The sequence below is a fragment of the Hylaeus volcanicus genome, chromosome 8, assembly GCF_026283585.1.
Source record: "Hylaeus volcanicus isolate JK05 chromosome 8, UHH_iyHylVolc1.0_haploid, whole genome shotgun sequence".
In the NCBI taxonomy this organism is placed as follows: Eukaryota; Metazoa; Arthropoda; class Insecta; order Hymenoptera; family Colletidae; genus Hylaeus; species Hylaeus volcanicus.
Genome location: NC_071983.1, coordinates 419,821 through 440,963, shown reverse-complemented (window position 1 = coordinate 440,963; position 21,143 = coordinate 419,821). Strand labels below are relative to the sequence as shown.

General features: G+C 45.5%; 1 protein-coding gene across 1 annotated transcript in view; it reads left to right on the top strand.

Annotated features, from left to right (window-relative positions):
• Positions 1–21,117, top strand: part of LOC128880750 (inhibin beta chain) — a 33,723-nt gene extending 12,606 nt beyond the window's left edge. The window contains exons 2-5 of the mRNA XM_054131141.1: positions 16,725–16,945; positions 17,391–17,625; positions 18,006–18,183; positions 19,602–21,117. Coding sequence (XP_053987116.1) covers positions 16,725–16,945; positions 17,391–17,625; positions 18,006–18,183; positions 19,602–19,842 — 875 coding nt within the window. The 3' untranslated portion in view covers positions 19,843–21,117. The remainder of the gene's footprint in view (positions 1–16,724; positions 16,946–17,390; positions 17,626–18,005; positions 18,184–19,601) is intronic.
• Positions 21,118–21,143: the final 26 nt, after the last annotated feature.

The following is a 21,143-nucleotide window of genomic DNA, read 5'->3' as shown; positions in this document are numbered from 1 at the left end:
GGAACCGTTACTCGGGCGTCTAATGGATTTTCATGGTCGTAATAGACACCTTGGCGATCAACGCGCTCCTAGAAGCGAACGTGCCTCGGAACGCTGCCGGATAGATATTGGTCTTCTTTAATAATCTCTAGGTTTCTGTTAACTCTGTGTAAAAAGTAGAAAGTAATGAAAAAAGGATAACTGGATTAATATAAAAGAAGATCGATAAAAATATATCGTAGAAGGAAATTGAATGTAGTCGTATAGATTCTTGTAGTAAATATGTTAAAATCGTAACTATATATATATACAATAGCGGATTCATACTGAAGGGAAAATGGAAGCTATCACCCTCTCGAGAGTTATGAAATCTAAGAATCGTTGGAGAACAGAGTGTAGTAGTTAATTTGCCAAGCGGGGCCATCGAATGAAATCCACGCGTGTTAGTAGGAAGAAATAAATTTCCTAGGGAACAAATGTTGTTTCTCTGCGAACGAGAAAACACGATTTCCGACAATGGATTTTAAATGTAACGCTGAAGGGTTTCCGCGCGTTGGAATCGAGGGGATTTGCGTGTGTAGACGCTAGGTAGACTCGAGGGTGCTCGAAAGTCTTGGAAGGTCACGACATCGGGGCTGACGAACCAGGACGAGATGAACTAGTTGGAGATAGTTTGGAGCGGGACAGGGTCGAACTCCTTCACCCTGGGCACTCGAAGAATCTTGTCGGATCGATCAGGCGAGTTTCGTGGAATAATTTCGAAGGAAACGATAGGGCTCTTCTCGATAATGCCTCTCGAGGCTGTTTGATCAACATTCGACTCGGTGACTAAGAAGATTTGACTCGTAGGCTTACAATTAGAACAGGCCAGCTAGGAACATGGAACAGACGTTATACGACAAATATAAAACACACGTTACACTGTTCAGAATAAAAATAACATATACTTTCAGTTAAATCTCTCTATTCTTCATCTGAATCTGAAAGCATAACCATCCGCATTGCTTATCATCCAAAAAGAGTATTTTTATATTAGGTGACCTCAACTAAAAAGTATCGCGAAAAGATTTGTCTATCATTGTTCGTTTCTAATTTTTGGAAACCATATCTATAAAGACTCCGCGAAGCCAGCTTACAGCAACCTCGTAGTAACTGCTGTAAAACTATGAGGACACTCCCCGTTCGCCATGAGGCCGATCCATAAAATGATCCACGTGAAATCTTGAGGTGCTAGTAACACAGCATTATAAAAAATCAGAAATTATGAATATCTCTATCAACATTTCGAAAAGGTGGCAAGGGTTGGGCCACTCTGCCTAATCCGAAAAATTCTCACCCATAGATCTCCAGCTATCACGGTCCAATAGTGATAATCCAGTTTGCTGGTTCTGGTATCTCTAATTCAAACGACCTCCGCGAGATAACAATCGTATGCAAGGCTTCTCCTCGAAAAATCTCGTCGATTAGGGTTTGTCTCGAGAGGAGAGAGAGGCGAGCGCATAGAGTCGCGAGAGAAGGGAATCGTTTCGAAAAGTTGTGGACGAGAGCCACCGGAGTTCGTTCAACCTGAGAGCAATCCCAGGGACAAACTCATCGGGCAGGACACGCAGGGGTTAAGGCACGACCTTCCAGGCGGTGGCACGAAGGGAGGGAAAAAAAGGGTGATTCCACCCTTGTTCTCGTCTCTTTTCCGCTATCGGGGAATATCGGAGCAGGGAGGCTGACGGGATGTGTTCAGGGTGGGATGGAACGGTTCGAGAGATGCGTTGGAGTGGGACAGGGTCGAACTCATGGACGAACGAGCCGACGGATAGGATGGCTGGCGCCTGTAGTCAGATCGATGCACGTGGCTCCAGCTGGGCGCCGCTCTTCGTACATCTCCTACACCCCCTTTATTCCCTCTTGACTCTCCTCGTCCTGCTGCTACACTCTCTGCTCTAGGATAGAAATCGAGGGTGTGTTTCTCCCTCTTCTCTCTGTCTGCTGCGCCCTTTTCTGCTGTTTCTCCGCTTATCCTTCCTTCTCTGTTGCGTTTCTCTCTTCCCAGATCCTGGTACACCTAAACCTCCAATTGTTTGCACGATACTCGAATTGCACGATTTTGGTATAGAAACAACCATTTCCAAAAATCAACGATACGTTCGAAGAAAAATTCGCAAATAAGCTCCTATTCTCGGCCTTCCCAAGTGGACGTAACCCCTTCAATTTCATCTTCTTTGATCTTAATTTCATCTGCTCGTTAAATTCCCTTTTATCTCCTTTCGGTGTACCCGATGTCCTCCGACGTTTTCGTAGGAAAAAAATCCGACTGGGAGTCGCCGCGATCCAGCGATGCGAAAACTGCGTACATTTTCCGGTTCATCGACTCCCCGAACCCCGTGTGGCGTGTACCCAATTCATTTAATCGCCGTGATCCGAGATTGGCGCGGTCGCGCTTGCGCTTAACGGATTTCCCGTCGTCTCGGAAAAAGTGCGTGGATTTTTCTCCCACCCACCTCTCTGCGCCACGGGAGAATCATTTTTCACCTCGTCGTTGTTGCATAGTTTTCCTCGTTCGTCGAATTTTCTGCGATAGAAGATGCAGCAGCTGCACGCGTTCAACGAGGGGATACGAGGGTTAAGGATCTCGTGGGATCGTACAATTCTGTTATCCGGCCGAATTAACGACCGCGATACTGGCCTGGAATGAATCAAAGACTTTTTCCTCCCTCCATCTACCGTCGAAAAGCCTAGCTACAACGCGGAGTCTCTTGAATCATCCCTTAACAAAGGAGTATGATTCGTGTAATTGTTCGCGGGGAGACGCTTTGGCTCGGGAACCGCTCCACTCTCTACCGATGCTTGTCTTAGACGCGTTTCGTATTTTCCGCAGAGTCGATCGATCAACTTTACGACTTAAAACGACCACGTTTTCATTTTTTGGAAATGAAACTTGCATCATTTTAAAACCCTATTTACAACGAACATTTTTCTTCGTTCTCGTACTTGTATCGCTTTCTTCTCTTCATACATTTTCGATACAATCAATATCTCCAACCAGTACTTTCCAAGCGTTATTTACACTATTTATTCAGCAAACTTAACAAGTATAATCATGCACATTACAGCTACAATCAAGCTCGAGCATTACACGTTTGGTTACGAGTCGTTCGAATACTTGATGAGCTACCGTGTATGTGGTATCGTAGATTTAAGTCACGTCATTCAAGGAATTTTACGATTATCGTAGTTACTTTTGTGTTCGAGTTATAGGGATCGGGATCGACGTGACGAAACCAGGAAACGTTGTTTTTTCTTCCTCTTGGAAAGATCTCGAAAATGGGCAGTAGGATATATCCATCTAGGTAAGGTCGAACCGCATAAACAGCAATGGGCGTGGCGTGTGACGCGAATTCACGACTGTTGCGATAATGTCGGGATAATAATATTTACAGTTCCGACGGCCGCGGGTCACGCTACCAACACAAAGTAGACTCATTTTTCCAGGAACGCAACCTTTCGCGCTTTCGTCGTACGAACGAGCTAGTCGATTCGCGCTCTATCTTTCACTCTGAATTAACCCTTCGCGCAGTGATGCTCAACGCCGTGTTCATATATATTGTTAAAGGACAAATGTAGTATATATTTAGACTAGAATTTTCTTTATCGGGTCCAATTTATTCATTTTGAATTTCTTTTTAAAATTTCTTAGTTGCAACGAAAGGTAGCTTGGTCACTAAATTCCTTCAAACTTGAAAAATGTCGGCTTTGTTCCACACACGTCCATACATACATACGTACATACATATGTACGTACTTGGTGACCGTGGAGATCAACAGCTTCGAATCTTCTTCGTTCACACACCATCTGATAACATTGGTGTATTTTTAAATAAGCAAACTACAATAACCCATTAATAGTACATGTACAGAAATACTACAGTACCAACAGCTTTGCCTCATCTTCCCGTTGGTCCGCCATAGGGTCACCGCGATTTTCGAAGATCGGCAGACGGGATCACGCCACGTGATTTGAATCGCCGCAACACACGTTATGCGGTACGTAGCGAAGCGACCACGTGGCGATAGATCTGGATCAGGGTTACCAACGAGCAGCTATATCTGACCCTCTTATTTGACTGACCGTATTACGGTCAATAGCCTCGGCCCTATAAGATGCGATATATCGGCGAGGCTGTGGACGCGGTACTATCGCGCCGGGCGTCGGCGTCGTTACCGTGTCGTGCCGTAATTAGATTCTCGGTAGGTCGACCAGGTTGTACTTTCGATCGCGGATGGTAGGTGGTTTCACGGATCGTGTCGAAGTGAACTGGTCTGTCACCACACCCCCGCTCCATCCCGTGCTCGTAATGACTTTAAACGGTTTTATCGACGGACCTTAGTGTACGACACTCGACTTTCCAGTCACATCTGTGTCGAGCTGTTATTCTTCAGCCTCCTTCGACTAGATCCAAGTCGCGTCGACGAATCTCGAATGTTATCCCACCGCGACGCGACTGAAGGAGAGTTTTCAGGATGACTTAGGAAAACTGGAGCGTGACGAAGGGGAAAGTCCTCTGAAGGAAACCGGGACCGCTTGAGTAACAGCGCAGGAGACCATTATGTTAAATAGTACTTAGGGAGAAGGACGATAAGAGGATAGTTTACGGTAGCGGAGAAAGCGGAAACCAAAAGAAATATCGATCCCGCTCGGTTCCTTTCGATTTTTTTCACTTTCTTGGTTCTCGCGTGCGTGCGTACTAGTTTTTCCTCGTCGAAGGTCTTCGGTACTTTTATAGGTGAATCTTGGTTCGAGGTTATTTGGACAGAACGGAGCCTCTCGGAGATGAAGGTCACCTCCGGACCACTTACCTTTAAAAGGTCTCCACATCCGTTTACAAGTTAACCCCTCACTTTCAATCTAATCTCAGCAAACCAACACAAATGACGGAGTGACGTGTTACGTCCAAGGATTTATTTCCTTCGCGTGAGTGAAAAATGTTGCATGGTTTGGAAAAGACAGATTCAGAATTCCTGGTCCGAAGGGTTAAGATCTCCATCGGATGGCTCCACGTTTTCCACAATGTTACCCTTCTTCCTGCATTCCTCGGTTTCGTTAACGCGGGGGAGCATTCGGAAATTTCGTTTCACGCTTAGCGCCTCGCTAATTCCCCTCTCGACGTCCAAAAACGAGGGGCGCGATTCCTAACGAGAAGGACTCGTATGTATTCCTGGATATTTTCCTAAACGAGTAATGAATATTGCGAAATATCGACGGACGTATACAGTCAGTCGTATAAGTAACCCGAGTGTCTAGCAAAGAAATTTGTCTAAATTAAATGGCAGGTTTGTTGCTCCCAAATTTACACATGTATATATTTACAATGAAATTTTAAAACGACAATTCTATCATTTAATTTAGACAATTTTCTTCAGCAAAACACACAGGGTACGAATACTTATATGGGACTGACCGTCTATCCACGAGAAAAAAATGTTTTGGACGGATGATTTCGGTACTATAAGAAAAGTTTTCCGCCAATTCTCGTTAGAGTCGATCGAGCAAACCGTACCTCGACGGCATCGTCATGTCTGATTTCATCGTTAACAACGATTGGATCGTCTACTTGAGAAAGTGTCCATCCCAAACCTCCTCCGTTTGTCGCGCGACGGAGACAAGGGATCGGCAGTTGTCTCAGCGGACCAATCTCGTATGGAAAAGCCTGGGAAACCTTGCGCTTTATTTCTTCGATTCTTCTTCGTCCGTCGTGGCGATAAAAATTGGCGAGAAACTCCGTCGTTATCTCGATCCACGGCCGTTCCCCGGCTGGCTTCGTCCAAGTTGTCTTAGCAGTTCCCGCAGGACCGACTCATTTGGTAGACGGTGAAATAGGACTTTCTCCTTGCCCTTACTCGTTCGTTTATTCATCCGTGGGCCGGGGCGATAACAGTTTGCGAGGAAGGTAAAAGCTTTCGACGGTTCCTTTTCTCCTTTTCTCCGCATCCTTTGATCGTTTTACCAAATTGTCTTCTCAGGAATGCTTCTCTCTCTCTCTCTCTCTCTGCTTGCATTCTTCTTCGTTCGGCCACAAAATAGTAACGATTCGCGTTCCAGTGATTCAATCCGCATCGAGTCAGCGATTGCATAACTATATACAGAAGCCCTGACTCGAGGAACGCTACGCGAAAGATTTCCCCTCAAGGACGACGGAGCACGTCGAATCTGCGTTTATCGCGTCTATCTCGGTGGTCCACGTGGCATTCGACCGACAGCTAAATGTCCTAACGGTAGGATTCCCGAGGATATCAGGAATTCTAAGACATTCGTCGAGTCCTTTACTGAAATTATTTCCGATTCCAGAGCGAGGCATCCTTGGCCGATCTTTTCACTGGCGAGGAATCACCCCCTCGGAATAGGCTTCCCTTGGCCAGGAGGGCTGGGGATGAAAGGAGATTGGTCAGATTTAAAAATTGGATAAAATTTATCGGCAAAGAGGTCTTTATTTGGTTGTTTCGCGTCGCTGGTGGGGTCACCTTAATGGATTTCCGGCTAGCTCGGTTCTCCTATGGCCTCTCCATCCTTTAATCCGGTGCAATTGTTTCGCCTGGTAAGTACGGTTGATCGGTACACGACACGATCATCTCGGTCTATGGTTGGTAACGTTGGTCTCCTTTCGCAGACAACTTCTTGGCCACCATGTGAATTGGTATCTCCTCGAGAAAACCGTGCGTCCTCTTCTTTATCTTCTCTGCTCGCCCGTTGGCTCCATTTCTCTCGCTTCTGCTTCCATCCCCCAACCCATCCCTCCACCTTTGTGCGTCGCTCTTTCCACTGCCTGTCCGCCGTGTCGGTTGGTAATGGTTTTCCTCCGCGTTACTATACTGCCCGACGTCTTAAATGGACGACTTGGCGACGAGGAGAAACCCCTCTTTTCCTTGGGTGACGTGCTCCCGCGCCGAATTTACGGGCGCGTTCTCCCGCGATCGCGCTAACCTCGATTACGAGCGGTCGACAGCAGCGATGGAAACCACGGGAGAAAACCCAAACGAGACAGTCGATATTCCGCTGTCTTTCGAATGCCGCGCTGCGGAGGACCGAAATCTTTTGATCCAAATTCTGTTCAGAGATACCTGGTCAGATTTTCGTTGGACTATTGGGCGCGAGTAGGACATAACTCACCACACAATAATTATCAGAGTATCCGAAACGAAAAGACTCTTTGTTCATCGTGACCAACGTATTAATTTTCTGAAAACTCCATCAACTGTTAGCATCGACGTCAGGCACGTCCCACATCGCAGCTCGATTGTCCAATTGCTCCTGAAATTATTTTAACGAGACACCAAGTAGGACATAGACGAAACCAGAATTACCGTATGATGTACGAGATTTCGCGAGGATAGTAGTGGCAACGAAAAGACGAGATGACAGTTTTGTCGAGTTTGGCACGCCTCTCGCGGTCCTGACAAACCGAGCGTCGCGACGCGAGAGAGCCGAGGAAGCTTTTATTTCGGCGAAATATCCGAGGAAATACGAATCGAAAATGAAATAAAGTGCATCGTAATCTTGGTTGGACCGTGACAAAGGAGGTCGCGCTGTATACATCGGTAATTCTGCTTCCGATGCTAGCGGAAATTAATAGAAACTTATCGTCGGACCTGGTAGCATCCAGCTTCTCGCGACTTCCTTCGTGAATTTCGATTCTTCGCGAATTTTTTTTCACGACTCCCCGAAGAATTGGAAAACGTGACGCCATTACAAATTTAAATACCTCCACGGTGCGGCGTCTAACGCTAGCCAAGTCTCTGCTAAGCATCGCAGGGTACGCGTAAATCTCGCGTCTGCGACAATTCCACGATTCACTAAATCGTCCCACAGTCCGCGTAGTCACGAATAAACCCCATAGTTAATTTTACCAACTTTTCCTTCTCCCCTTTTCAATTATTTCAATCGAGCTCCATCTTTGCAATTTAATTACATTTAATCTAGCATATCGTAATTCTTTAAGTATATTTTTCAACCTTTTGCATTCTGCGCCATCTTGTTGCAAAATGCACCAACAGGAATCGTATTACATTAAATAGTTTAACTTTGGAAACGTATCTTTTTTGGTATTATTAGACCTTCTTATTACAGCACACCCCTCAATTTTAATCGTGACTGACTAAAGGGATTCTTTGAAACTGTATGATAGTTGAAAGCTTGAACTCTAGTCGATCCTATTCCATTTCTTGGCAACCTTTAATTGTGCATTTTATAGGAGGAGGTTCGTTACAACAATCGCACGTTTCGTTACTGCGAAGCAGTGAGTTATATTTGTGTCGCCGATTCCTATCTTGTTAGGGTCAAAAGTGAAACATTTAAATTGTTCTTCTCGTTAAGCGTTTCAGACATTTTTTTACACTGTTCTTCTATTATAGTGGCATTTTTTCTGCTTCGTCTGCTCTTTCGATGCCAACGATTCCCTTATATGATGGAATCCAAACAAGTTTAGGTTGGACACCCTTCTCTATTCGCAGCAGCGTTAATTCGAGTTGTTTCTGTTATGGTTGTAAGGACTGCATAAGCTTTATATTAAAAAATCAAAGTATCCCAATTAACACATATCACGTGTTCATGAAGGAAGGAGCCATGTGGAACGTGCAATTGATATCGATGATTTCAGTCTAGGGGAACCATCGTAACTCGAGGTATCATTCAGCGGGGTTGACATTGTATACCTTCATGTATAGACACATTATAAGGCAGCTCTACAAACTGTTTTGCTTTCGCAAGAATGGCTGCGAGATTTCCCGAGACGATTACGAATTAATCGGTAGAAGCTTCGCCATCGATTCATAACCGTTTCGAAAATTGTCCTTCTGTACAGCCGGCTGGAGAAAATTCGAGCAGTCGACGGTCGATAGCCGCATTCGTCGCGCGATCCTTGGGAATTGCTCGTTCGATTCGCGAGACTTATAACGCTTCCACCTTGGCCGTGCTAATAGGTTGATTCGCTCGATATCGTTGAACGTGTTAGCTGTGCACGCTACAGAGTAACGTCGTGTGCCGTCGAGCTGGCAAACAGTCAATTCTCCGGCAGATTAAACTCGTGGAAACGTAAAGCCATGTTCTCGCGTAAATGACGCTCTATACGGGACACGATTGAAAAGTTCGAAAGCAGTTGGCAATTTTATTCAGTTTTTCGAGTTTCAAATTTTTCATTATTTTCAAGAACGAATCTGATATAAATATAATCGAGCGTACACTTTATTTTTCATTTTGGAAATATTAAGAGACTGTGACACAACATGACGAATACAGATTTACATTCAGACCGAACGTTGGCACAAAGGTAGGCATCTTGACACTATTGGAGCACAAAAACGACTATAACATAGAAGCAAGGTCAGATAGGGCTCGTGTTTGTATCAAGTATGAAATATTTTCATTGTTTTTACTTACCCTGTCCACCAGTGAAGTACGTAGATATTATATGTTACACGAAAAATTCTGTACATCTTCCTTCGCTTTTCAGAGAGAGGATGAGTAAAACTTGATTTTTGCTCAGAGATGCATCATACCATTTTACGCAGTAAATAACACAATATAGGTTGTCCAAGCAAATACATGTATTCCTTGACATTGAAAACATGTCTTTAATGTACAGATATTTTCGACCGATACGATGTCCATTTTCAAATCTATTGCAAATTATAATTCATATTAATTGTGTTATGTTTTGCATCTCAATTTTTCTTTTTCTTTAATAATGTTTATAATATCTTTACATAATATTTAGATGTATTTATGCCTTTAACAGATTCAACACAATGTTATTTTTAACCGCAAACAATTTCGTTGTCTTTCGAATGTACATAAGCATCGAGTAAAAGGAAAAGTCTGTATCGGCATTTCTTCCCTTGGAATGAATTCCTAAAGATTTTGTGTTGGAGCAATTTGACTGGTTGGCCCTGTTAAGTGGCGCGAGGTCGAATCGTATCGTTCCCAGCTTCCTCGAAGAGGAATGCGAGCCCTAAACAAGATTCAGACTGTGTGTTGACAACCACCCTAGAGGGTGAGCCCCCAGAAACGCCCCTTCGTATCGTTCACACCCAAATAGGACAAGAAGTATCCCTTTGATGTTCCCTGACGCTAACAAACCCTTACAAATGATATTGTCCCGGCGCGAGAAAACGGGGATGGAGGATCCAGTGGTGTCGCATTGCGGCGCAGGGAGCAAAAGTACCCGATGTACCGACCTCGAAAAGTGCGACACACGATGCACTCGAAACTCGAGCGAGGCCGGACGAAAGTCGAACGATGTCCCTCTGGATACGTCGCGTCGGCCCATCGAGCTCCCCGCGACCATTAAGTCCGGCTGTGCTCGATCGAGGATTGGAAACTTCGCGAACGACTCGCCACGGAAATTTTTCGTTGGCAAGATTCGATAGCGAAGAGACGGAATCGGGTAGGGTATGGGGCGTTTCTATTTCTCCTTTCGACTCCAACAGAAAGCAACAGATTAATTGAGAGCGGCGAGTGTCGTACTTGAGTTCCGCGTAATTGTCTTGCTACGTTTGTTCATGCTATCAAGGACTTACCCCTGGATATCTTTAATAAAACTATTACCGTGGCGAGACATTTGAATATGACTTTTGCATTAGCTACGAATCCCTTTAAATTCTTTCTATTTGGGTGTCATAGGTCCTGCTACGGGATCGAGGTGGTGTCCCAAAGCTCGATCCAAGAAACCCCCGAAAGGGAGAATCCCATTCTGTCGACATCGTAGGTTACGCGGTAATTTTGCGTTTTGCAAATTGTTCCCTTGGGATGGTATCGTTCCGGTAGGGAATAAAGGAAAGTTACGAGAGGCTTTCCCGTCTCTCGCGGATCGTGTTCTCCACTTAGCGAAACAGAAAAACGGCACTGGAAGGAGGGACGGCGAAGGGAGATGAAGGGAGCAACGCGCGATATTCGGAAGAGATAAACGCGCGCGCGCGCGCGAAATGTCGCCGCTAGCAGTGATTTCATCGTCTTCTAGTTGCAATTGTGCCGCAAATATTTCACCGCTAAAAATCCGAATTACTTCTTGTCGATCACGTGCCAAGGACGAAAAGCTTCCCGGAGCCACTCTTCGTGCTGTCCTCCTTTGTGGATCCTTACATACGTTCCATATACGCATCGTCGTGAGAAAGACAACATTTCCAACCCCTATACCGCCTTTCAACGAGTCGAGACGCTTCTGGAATTTATGTACTTATTAACAATTTAACATCCGCTCGTACAACATGTACGTGATGCTACTGTGATCATGTTACTGTATTTGTAATTAGTTAATAGACACCTTTTAATTACGCAACTATTATTGCATTAATTGTAGAATTAAATGAGGGAAAAAGTACCCTTACTTGTAGCGAAACAGTTCTCGTTCGGGACGATAGATAACACCACAAGTATCTGTATACCTACGCTACAGATACCTATTCACATTCAAATATATATATACAATATATGTACTCAAGGAACGTAATTCTGGCCAATATCTATAAAATGTACCAACAATAATATCTTCAGCAGAAATCTACTCAGTAACGTGTACATTCAGGCCAATTGTCTTATTTATATAATAGTATATAAACAATCAAATAATTACGCAAGTAACGCAATTTTATCCAATGTCTATAAAATGTAGCAGTGGCTTCGTACGCGAAGGCTATTTGCAATGTTTGTTGATGCAATTACAGAAGAGCGCACAGTGGATTATCGGGCAAGTGGAATTTGGTCGGTACGACCTCATCTTAGGATTCAATTTCCCTACAGTGGTATACTCGGACTATCAGCTACATGTTACAATTGACCACGGTCTCCCCCTAATAAGTACATAAATTCCCGAAGCGTCTCGACGCGTCGAAAGGGGGTGAGAACGTTGTCTTGCTCGCGGCGACGCGTATATGGAACGTATACGGTACGATATCTCCCCTCACGATATCAGAAAAGAAATTTAGGGCACATTTCCCTACAGAGGTATATCCAGGCTCCACGCTAACCACGGCAACATCCGGATCGAAGGAGCAAATGTTCCGACCCAACTACCGCAATTTAAACGAATTCCACGATGTCGTAAATGACGCTTCCACGTTCTCGCGACGACATCTCGAGTCGGATGCCCCGCGCGAATACACAGAGTCGAAATAAGTCCAGTTAAATATTCACTAGCGATACTCGAATTGTACTTGTACATAAATACCGTACATTGTTTTTATGCAGTCTGTCCACCATTGAAGGTGAGGAAAAACTCCGTACATTTTCTGTCAATCAATACCTAGCAACGTTTGGATGTACTTAAAAGGCTAGGGCAAATTTGATTTATTTACACGTATACGTGTTAAAAACAATCCTGCACGTGGCTCGTTATAGAGGTAAATTTTAAGAAGAACTATAACTTTAGCTCTAAAAATAAGTATATCGAGTTTCGCCGTATAAACATCGTATGTGGAGTCGAATTAATACAAAAGGTTGCTCGTAACCTGAGGGGGGGGGGGCGGGGGGAATGAATGTTTGGCGCAAGAAGATGGATTCACCGTGTGTGCGATACGAGCGTCGCTTGTGTTACAGTTATTCCAGAATTTGCCATGTGGAACGACATAACCGTGCGGCATTAATGTCCCATCGATCGTGTTTTTTTACGATTACGTTCTCGAGAGTATCGAATCGAGGGTAGCTCTTCCCGAAGCTATTTCGTATCGGCCGTCTAAATCTGCAGCGACAGACGGTGCTTGCGCCGTCTCCTCGCGACCGATAGATCCACAATGCTTAATATTTACTGCTGCTTACACTCTGGTCGCGCTATTTCTCTGCTCGTACTACTCGTTCCTGCTGATTCGTTAAAACTTTCGCGACTATAACGCTTCTTGTAAGAATTTTTCGTTAATTCGACTATCGCCGCATGTATGCTGGATGCTTATTCATAATTGATTCTTGTTTCTTCGAAATTTGATCATTTGACAAATTCTCACGAAAAATAAAAATAAAAGTAAAACTATGCAAGTAGAGAACAAACACTTCGAGTCGTCCAACATGTCGGAGAAATGTCAAGGAAATGTCAAGAAAGGGCGTGTCTTACTGGCCCATGAAAGGGCTAAACAACCCTTCCCTTTTCCTCAGATTCCATCGTCCAGGTTCCTCTATCCACCAGAACAAGATAACATTTTATTCACGATTTTATTCGGAGCCAAAGTCGCCATCACCGTGGGGTGATTTTCTTTCTTCTTGGACCCTGTAACGAAAGAATTACAGTTTTCCGAGTAACAAAGAGCGCCTCCATGGAACGTGAGCTCTGGTTCAGCGGAGTCCGCTCGGAAGCATCAAGCACGAGTCAGCAAAAACGAAAATTGCGGAAACGCTGCGTGCACGATCGCGTATATTCCTTTTTTTTATACTCTCCTTTCGCCCCAGCTATCGTTGTGTTTCTCTTCTGCGATAGAATATTTGGAAAGACGACGACGACGACGACGACGACGACAACGCCGTGGTGCTCTTGTCGACGTTTCCCTGTCGGAAAATTCGTTGAACACGTTCCGCGATCGCAATTGCAGTTCCGACGATCGAAGGCATCGACCAGACAGGAAGGAAGGAAACGATGCCGTGTCGTTTTTCGAGCAAACTCCTCGAGCTCGTTATTTTGCCGTAATTCGGTTACTTATAATCCCCGGCTGTAACGCGACGGTCTTATTGAAACAAGGAGCCCGAGAAACGACCACGTCTCCCGAGTAGTCTGGTGGCAACTCTCCCTGATCCGTGAGCCAAAATCTCGCTCGTCGCTGCACGTGATGGACGATCGCGTATCGATCACGCTGCCGCGAAAACCAACCGGAACACCCAACTTAATTCTCTTTAACCCTTTTCTCAGCTTCGTGCGTCACGTTTGACAGTGCACTTTTTCCGGATGGTTGGCTTGAGTGGGACGAGAATGTTGTATGCGAATCGAGGAAGAAAATAGACACTCGAGTGACTATTATCATACGTGAGAAAGAATAAAAGAATTTTGTTATGAATTTTTGTTTCGCATTATAAATAATTGTGGGATGCCGATGATTTTTGACATAATAGTAGACACGATAAACGTAATGGAATATTAACAAAAAAAATTCTCTTTAAAATTGAGAGCTGAAAGGGTTAAGCTAGATTCGTGGATGACGAGGAATAATCCGTGACTCTAGGATGATCTAGGTGTTTCGCTACGATGTTCGAGATAGGGCCAACTCTGACAGCTTGTAACAACGAGATAAAGTCCTACGTCACGCAATAACGAGAGGGAACGCGAGACGGTGCACTTGTTCGCGACTTTGAAGAGCGAGAACGGCGAACGAGGTGTGAAGAGTAGAGGGGCTGGGGAGGAGGGAGTGTGAGTAGAGGGTTGTTAGGTGGACAGAATAGGGAGGAGAGGAACCGAGAATACACTACCTCTCAAAAGTCTGGGAATCGTTTCTCGCAACAAATTCGTATCTTACCCGCAATCTCGTCGAAACATCAACCTCCTGTTCCTCCAACGACGACTCTACAAAGTTTTGGCATTTCTGCTACGCGGCTCGCGCAACTTCCCGGGGAACGTGCTATTCCAATAATCTTGGAGCAGCGACCAACGACGATTTCTGTCTGCGTACGACGAGAAAGCAATCGGGTCGAGATCGTGCGATCGCGGTAGCCAAACCATGCTATGTAACAACCCTTGTCCTTCTTTCCATTATAATCTCTACGAAATTTAGTTGGAGAATTCTCTCCATCTTTTCTTCTTGGTGTCAAGACAACATTCTCGTGTTCTTATCATTTCTAATTTATGCTTCAAATTAGATCAATTGTTGATCTTGCGATATTTAGGGCTCATGTCAAGGTTTAATTATTCTTTCTGGGAGCGCCAGGATTTTTCCAAAGTTTTAGGAACTTTAAAGCATTATTTTCCTTTTATTTGCTTTAACAATAATAATTCGTTACCATTAGAGAGATTAGTAGAGCTTTCCAAGTCAGACTACAATGTTTGACTAGTCACTGTCGCGGTACATACCACGAGGATTGATTTGTCTTTTTTTTTGCAACGCGTTTGGTATTCAACCTTTGTTACAGGAGTTAATTAAAAATCGTACCAGTACCCAATACCTAACATCCTAAACCCCATACAAACTTCCAAACATACCAATAAACAGTATCTTACACAATCGATAAAAGAAAAACCCTCGATAGAAGATTGGAAGAATACGAGCTCGCATCGACGCGATTAAACTTTGAAAAGGAAGCAGCCACGGGGTTTGAAAATTTGCAGCGAGCTAATAACAGCTGGCGAGGAAAGAGGTTGGAGGTTTCCGTCGAATCGTGCGCAATGCGTGACATCGTCCAAGTTAGTTAGCCGATCCGAGACTTTTGAGCGGTAGTGTATATCGGTCGGTCCGCACTTAAAAGGTTAAGCGCGTAGTCGGGAGGCCGGTAGGTTGAATATCTCCGCGGCTGGCGTCGCGGCGGCCGCGTCGAGCGCGCGCGCCACCGAGCGCGGGGGGGTTGGTGGGCGTCGTTGGCTCTCGCAGGGGAGCTTCAGGCGGTGTCGGTGTCGGTGTCGGTGTCGGTGTCGGTGGTGCTTGCAGGCTGGCTGCACAAGAGTAGGGAAGGGCAGAGGAGCGAGAAGGGAGTGTAGGTGGGTGGGGGAGGTAGTTGGAGAAAAGCAAAGGAGAAGAGGGCGAGCGGGGATGGAAGGCGGAAGGCAGACGGGCGGCAGACACCCCATGCTTATCCCCGCCCCTCCAACGACTCCCGGTCCGTGACTCACCAAACCGTTAAGGGATGAAGCCGCCCTGCTTTCACTCTACGCGCGCACACAAACGTCGGAGACATTCGCGGATAGATCCGCGCGCGGCGAACCTGCTCCCACGTATACACCCTTACCGCTGCTCGATAGCCACGATGTATCTCTTGTTACGCTTGTACACGAACGACGTCGACGGTTCTCTTGCGTGTTGTATTTCATCGTGGCTCGGCTGTGAGCGTGCGCGCGGCTTTTACGTACACACACGTACATGCACACGCACACGGTATGCGGCGCTCGGTGCATTACACCGGTATCACTCCTTCTCCCTCTTTCGGCGTGGTGTGCACTCCGTCGAGCGGTTTGTATGTACTACGTTCCGCGACGACGGGAGTTGCGGAGAGGGCGCATGGGGAGCAAAAAGAACGACTCGCCTACAGAAAAATCCACCCTCTGACCGCTACAGTCGCTGTCCGCTCCGCGAATCTTGCCTCCCTTTTTTTTTCTTCTTTCTCGAGCTATTCGTAAATTAAAATGCTTTGCTTCCCAGAACTTCCCTCTTACCGATTTTTCGCTGAGATCGTTCGCCCCCACAGCTCCCTGGTTATTGGTAATAACCGCGAATAGATCCGCGTCGCCGTCGCCTCGAGTTTGAGACGTTGTCAAACAGAAGGGAAAACGGCGACGTTCTTCTCCGAGGGAGTTGCAAATTTACGGAAATCCAAGTAACGCAGGGTGTTCTGAAGTAGCCCGTCCACAGCTCGAAATTCGCGAACAGAAGTTACGATCGTGATAGGTTTATCGACGACCCAGCGAGGGAAGGGGGTTCGGAGCGGTTTGCGGAATGCATTCAAAAAATCGATAACTTCCGCCCTCGCTACCCCCGTTTGCCACCGTGGTTCAGAAAACCGAAAGCCAGAGCGAGGTTGACGCGCGATTTACGCGACGTTTACCTTTTGATCGAGCGATCGTCATCCTCTCTTTTGTTCGCAGGACGAACGTTGAACGGGCAACCGTTGCTGGAGTTTCCAATGTCCAGCGGGGAACCGGCGCTGGAACCTCTGAGGATCAAGAGGGCGACCCTATGGGCGCGTGTCGAGTTCAAGCACGCTCATCATTATCAACGCCATCGTCAGGGTCAAACGAACCAAAGAAACATTACCCTCTGGGTATTCAGGGTGCGATGCGGCAACACGACGCATCTGCGTGGAAAGGTAATCTCGTCTGGCCGGGGATTTCGTAGGGCTGCGCTATTATTGCTGTTAGGAGTGGATGAAATGTCAGCGGTTGATAGTCTGCTAGCCCCTCTTAGAGTTAGGGGGACTTTGTTTTGTGTCGAGGTAGCGAAGATATATCGCTGCTCCAACTTCTAAGTACTATATAACTCGTTAAAAAATCAATTTTTGTGTCACGTTCTCGGCGTCAAAAGAAACGAGACTTTCGCACTTCGGTCCGATTTCTATTTCTAATTTAATCGCGTTAAAACGTACGGCAATCTTAAGCCTCCTTAGCAATAATTTGTCCAATATTACCAGCTACGGTTGTCGGGTTTCAGCCGATCGGGAAGCTTCGAATAGGCACCTCGTAGAAAAATATATTCGTCGAGCAACCTTTCGTTCGTTCTAACGGAATTTAAACTGGAAATATGTGGTTTGGCAGGAGCTCGGTCAACATCTGGAGATGGTAACCTCCCTAGGTGTGAACATCGGACAACTGGGCTGGCTGAAATTCGACGTGACCAGAGTCGTGAGCAGTTGGTACACGGCGAATAGGGACTTTGCCAGGGACAAGTTGACGTTGTTGGTTGACTGTACAGGATGCGGTTCGCGAGTCTTCGTGTCGACTTTCGACGAGCACTCCCCTCATGTGATCGAGTCGTCCTTGAACGCAAAAGGTACACCTGAACACTCTTGTTATACATTTTTATAGATGGATGGACTTATTAACCCTTTGTACTCGAGGACTTTTTTTTCTGCTATCTACCAGTAACTCGAGATGCTTCCTTGGCATTTTATTGCCACGAATGCTAATCTTAGATTTACGTCTACGATTACGAGATCTCTAATTTGAGATTTGAAAATCAGGTCACCTTTATCTAATCGACAATCACTTTATCGACACTTGGAGTTCCAAAGGAATTAAAGCTCAACAATCGTTATTGCTGGTTTCTTTCGAGCGCAAAGGGTTAAGTCTAGCGAAATTAGAGGTATCGCATTTAAAAGGGTAGAGGAACCGCAATGTCGATCTGGTCTGGACTCGTAAACGATGTTTCAGGTGCTCAAGATCCTGACAGACCTTTTCTAGTCGTTCGAACGGATCCAGCGTCCGTAAAACGGGTTAGGAGACGGGCGGTCGAATGCAGCGGAGCGATAAAGGGCCAGTGTTGCAAGCAGAGGTTCTACGTGAACTTCTCTCAACTAGGTTGGGACGACTGGATAATCGCTCCTCAGGGGTAAGGATAACAGTTACATAGACATCGTAATGCGCGGAGTTAATCGGTGTCGCCTGACGTGATCGTTTAATAGGGATTAGATAAACGTAATCGATGCTATTAAATTAGTTTGAGAAGATTTGATTCAGAGCCTGAGTGTTATTAGTTGATGCGTTATATTAACTTACCTGATTTTTTACAGAATTTTGCTTTCCTACATTTTTCTCCCCAAGTTGTGAAAGGACGTTGTACTCGTTAATTTTTAATCAAGTGACAGGCCACTGTATAGACGTGCAGTGACGTCGATAGATGTGAGACGACTTGTACTAGCCGTGTTATAGTGAAAAATGGGAAGAAAATTAGTCATATAATATTCTTCCATCTCTAGTCTTGGTACATGTTAGACATACTGGATAGAATTATTTGGATAACTTTATTATGTTGACTTTTTACAGTCCTCTTGGTTACGTGATGTGTTAGAAAAAATCACAAGGCTCGGTAAATGAAGTATTGCTCCATACTCTATTTTAATATAAATCTACATAAAAGCTGACATCTACTATCGTCGATCATTATTTCCACCCTGAAATATTCTATTACGTCATTTGAGGACGATTCTATCACGCCGCAAACTACCAACCTTGAGTAAAAATGGTTAGGTACGACTCCCTCTAGCAATTTCAGGGAAAAAATTAAGCTATATCATTTCCCCTAGATGGAAGCGTACTCAGGCTCAGGACTAAATACTTTGTCGCGTGGGGTTATTTGACTGCTAATGTATTGGAGGTATCGGTCGATAGCCGGAGTCGATAATCGCGACAGTAATATTATCCAGGTACCGTGTAGACGAGCAGAAAGAGGAACGTTAGACGGTAGCACGCGACAATACTTTATTTACGCGGAGACCCCTCGCCCCGGCATCTGTAAGTCACTCGTATGGTATCCCGTGAAATCAGAGTGTCGCTTACAAGTGCAATGGCCCTAAACCCTCAGCTTAACTTACAAGCAATTATTGCAAACAGAATCATCCCTGGGGGCTTACTCGCGCACGGGGACTGCGATGTGTAAAATTTCCTTCATCCTGAATCCTTTTATTTTACGTTTAAAATGTATTTCAAGTCGATCTGGAAATGTGACTATAAGCATGTGGTTTCTTTTTTATTTAACATTTCACACCGAGTGTGTAAATTTAAATTGACATTTGTAGCAATTGGGGCTTTTCTAATTATATTTTCATGTTTCGATCGCTTTTAAGTATCATTTATGTTTAGGCCGGTCGACTTACCACATTTCTGACACGACATTCTAAGCTAAGTGGTTAATGACAAGAAGAGATATATTTCCTTCAGAAACTTTTTAAAATGAAACCCATTGCTTGAAATCATTCCCCCATTTCTCATCTTTACTAATCCTTACTTAGCCTGATAAATGATTCGCAGGTACTACGCCAACTACTGCAGGGGGGACTGTGCGGCCGGTCACAGGACACCGGACACGTTCCTCAATTACTACACCCACGTGATCGAGGAGTACCGGAAGATGGACCGACTGGCCGGTATGCAGCCGTGCTGCGCTCCCCTCAAGTTCTCGCCGATGTCGTTGATTTATTACGGTCCTGATTCCAACATAATCAAAAGGGATCTGCCGAAGATGGTGGTCGACGAGTGCGGCTGTCCCTAATGCGTCGGCGCGTCGCTTCTTCTGTCCGAATGAAATTCGGTTCGAGTCGAGCGAAGCGACCGACCGAGAGAACACGGGGCATCGTCGCGTTGGCGTCGGCGTCGCCGTCGCCGTCGCGGCAATTCGGAGTCCGTTTGACCGATCTACGTCGAGAGAGCGACTTCCACGCGAGTTCCGCCGTTGAAACAGCCGAGGTGTTCCATGAAAAGATATTAGAAGCAATTTAGAGAGAGAGATCGGCTCCCCGTGCGGCCGGGGGACGTTCTCCTCGATTAGCGAATGCCTAGCGTGACGTTTCGGACACGTTTCAAATGAAGCCTCGACGTGGTCCGACTTAGATTCGTTTGTAGCATTCACGGACGCGCTCGACGGAGAGAACCGATTGGGAACACGGTCGAACAGATATATAACCAAGAGGGTCCTCGAGACCGGGTGTCCGACACACGATTTTCGATGAAAAGGACCTGGTCTCTCGATCGAGTCGCGGTCCGTTCGCGCGACGTTAACTCGTAAGTTCGTACAGAACCGCGTTAGAAGTAATCGTTATATAATGGCCGTCCCATGTTTCGTGCGGTCGACTTGGACTGACCGACGCGAACCACCGATCGTCGGTTTTAGGTGACACTAGATGGGCCGGCGACGGATCGCCCGCGATCAGGACAGGCGACGATTCATAAACGTCGGAGGAACATTTTTTTGGGGCGAACGAAAAAGGCACGCACGCATAACGGACCGCCAGGGAGTTTTTTCTAGCGTGGTTTCTTGGCTAGGACGATTAACGATTCGATTGCAATTTGATCGGGACTAAGGGACACGGAGAAAAAGAAACGGAAACTGGAACGGAAGTGCGCAAGAGAGGAGAAGGATTGCGAGGGGAGGGAGAGAATGGTGAGAACAGAACGGAAGAACAGTGAGAAAGGTCGAAGGGGAATAAACCTCGGTTAGTATCGAAGCAGGCATCTTTTACGAGGTATAATATACTATAAATATACACGATAACTATACAATTCGTTTCTACGCGATTATTAAAAAGAGTAATAAACGAGGGGCGGGGAGGGGAGGGGAGTGGGAAGAGTGCGAAGATCAAAGCGAGATTCTCAGATTCTCACAGAGAGCTTAGTCTTTTCTTATTAGCTGCGCGACGAGGTGAGAGGCAAGATAATAACGTAAACGATGAAAGTAATAACTAATGAAAGTATAAAGTGGATGATTTCACATTTATTATGTATACGTACATTATACATACGTGTTTGTATGTATGTATGTATGTATGTATGTATGTATGTATGTATGTATGTATG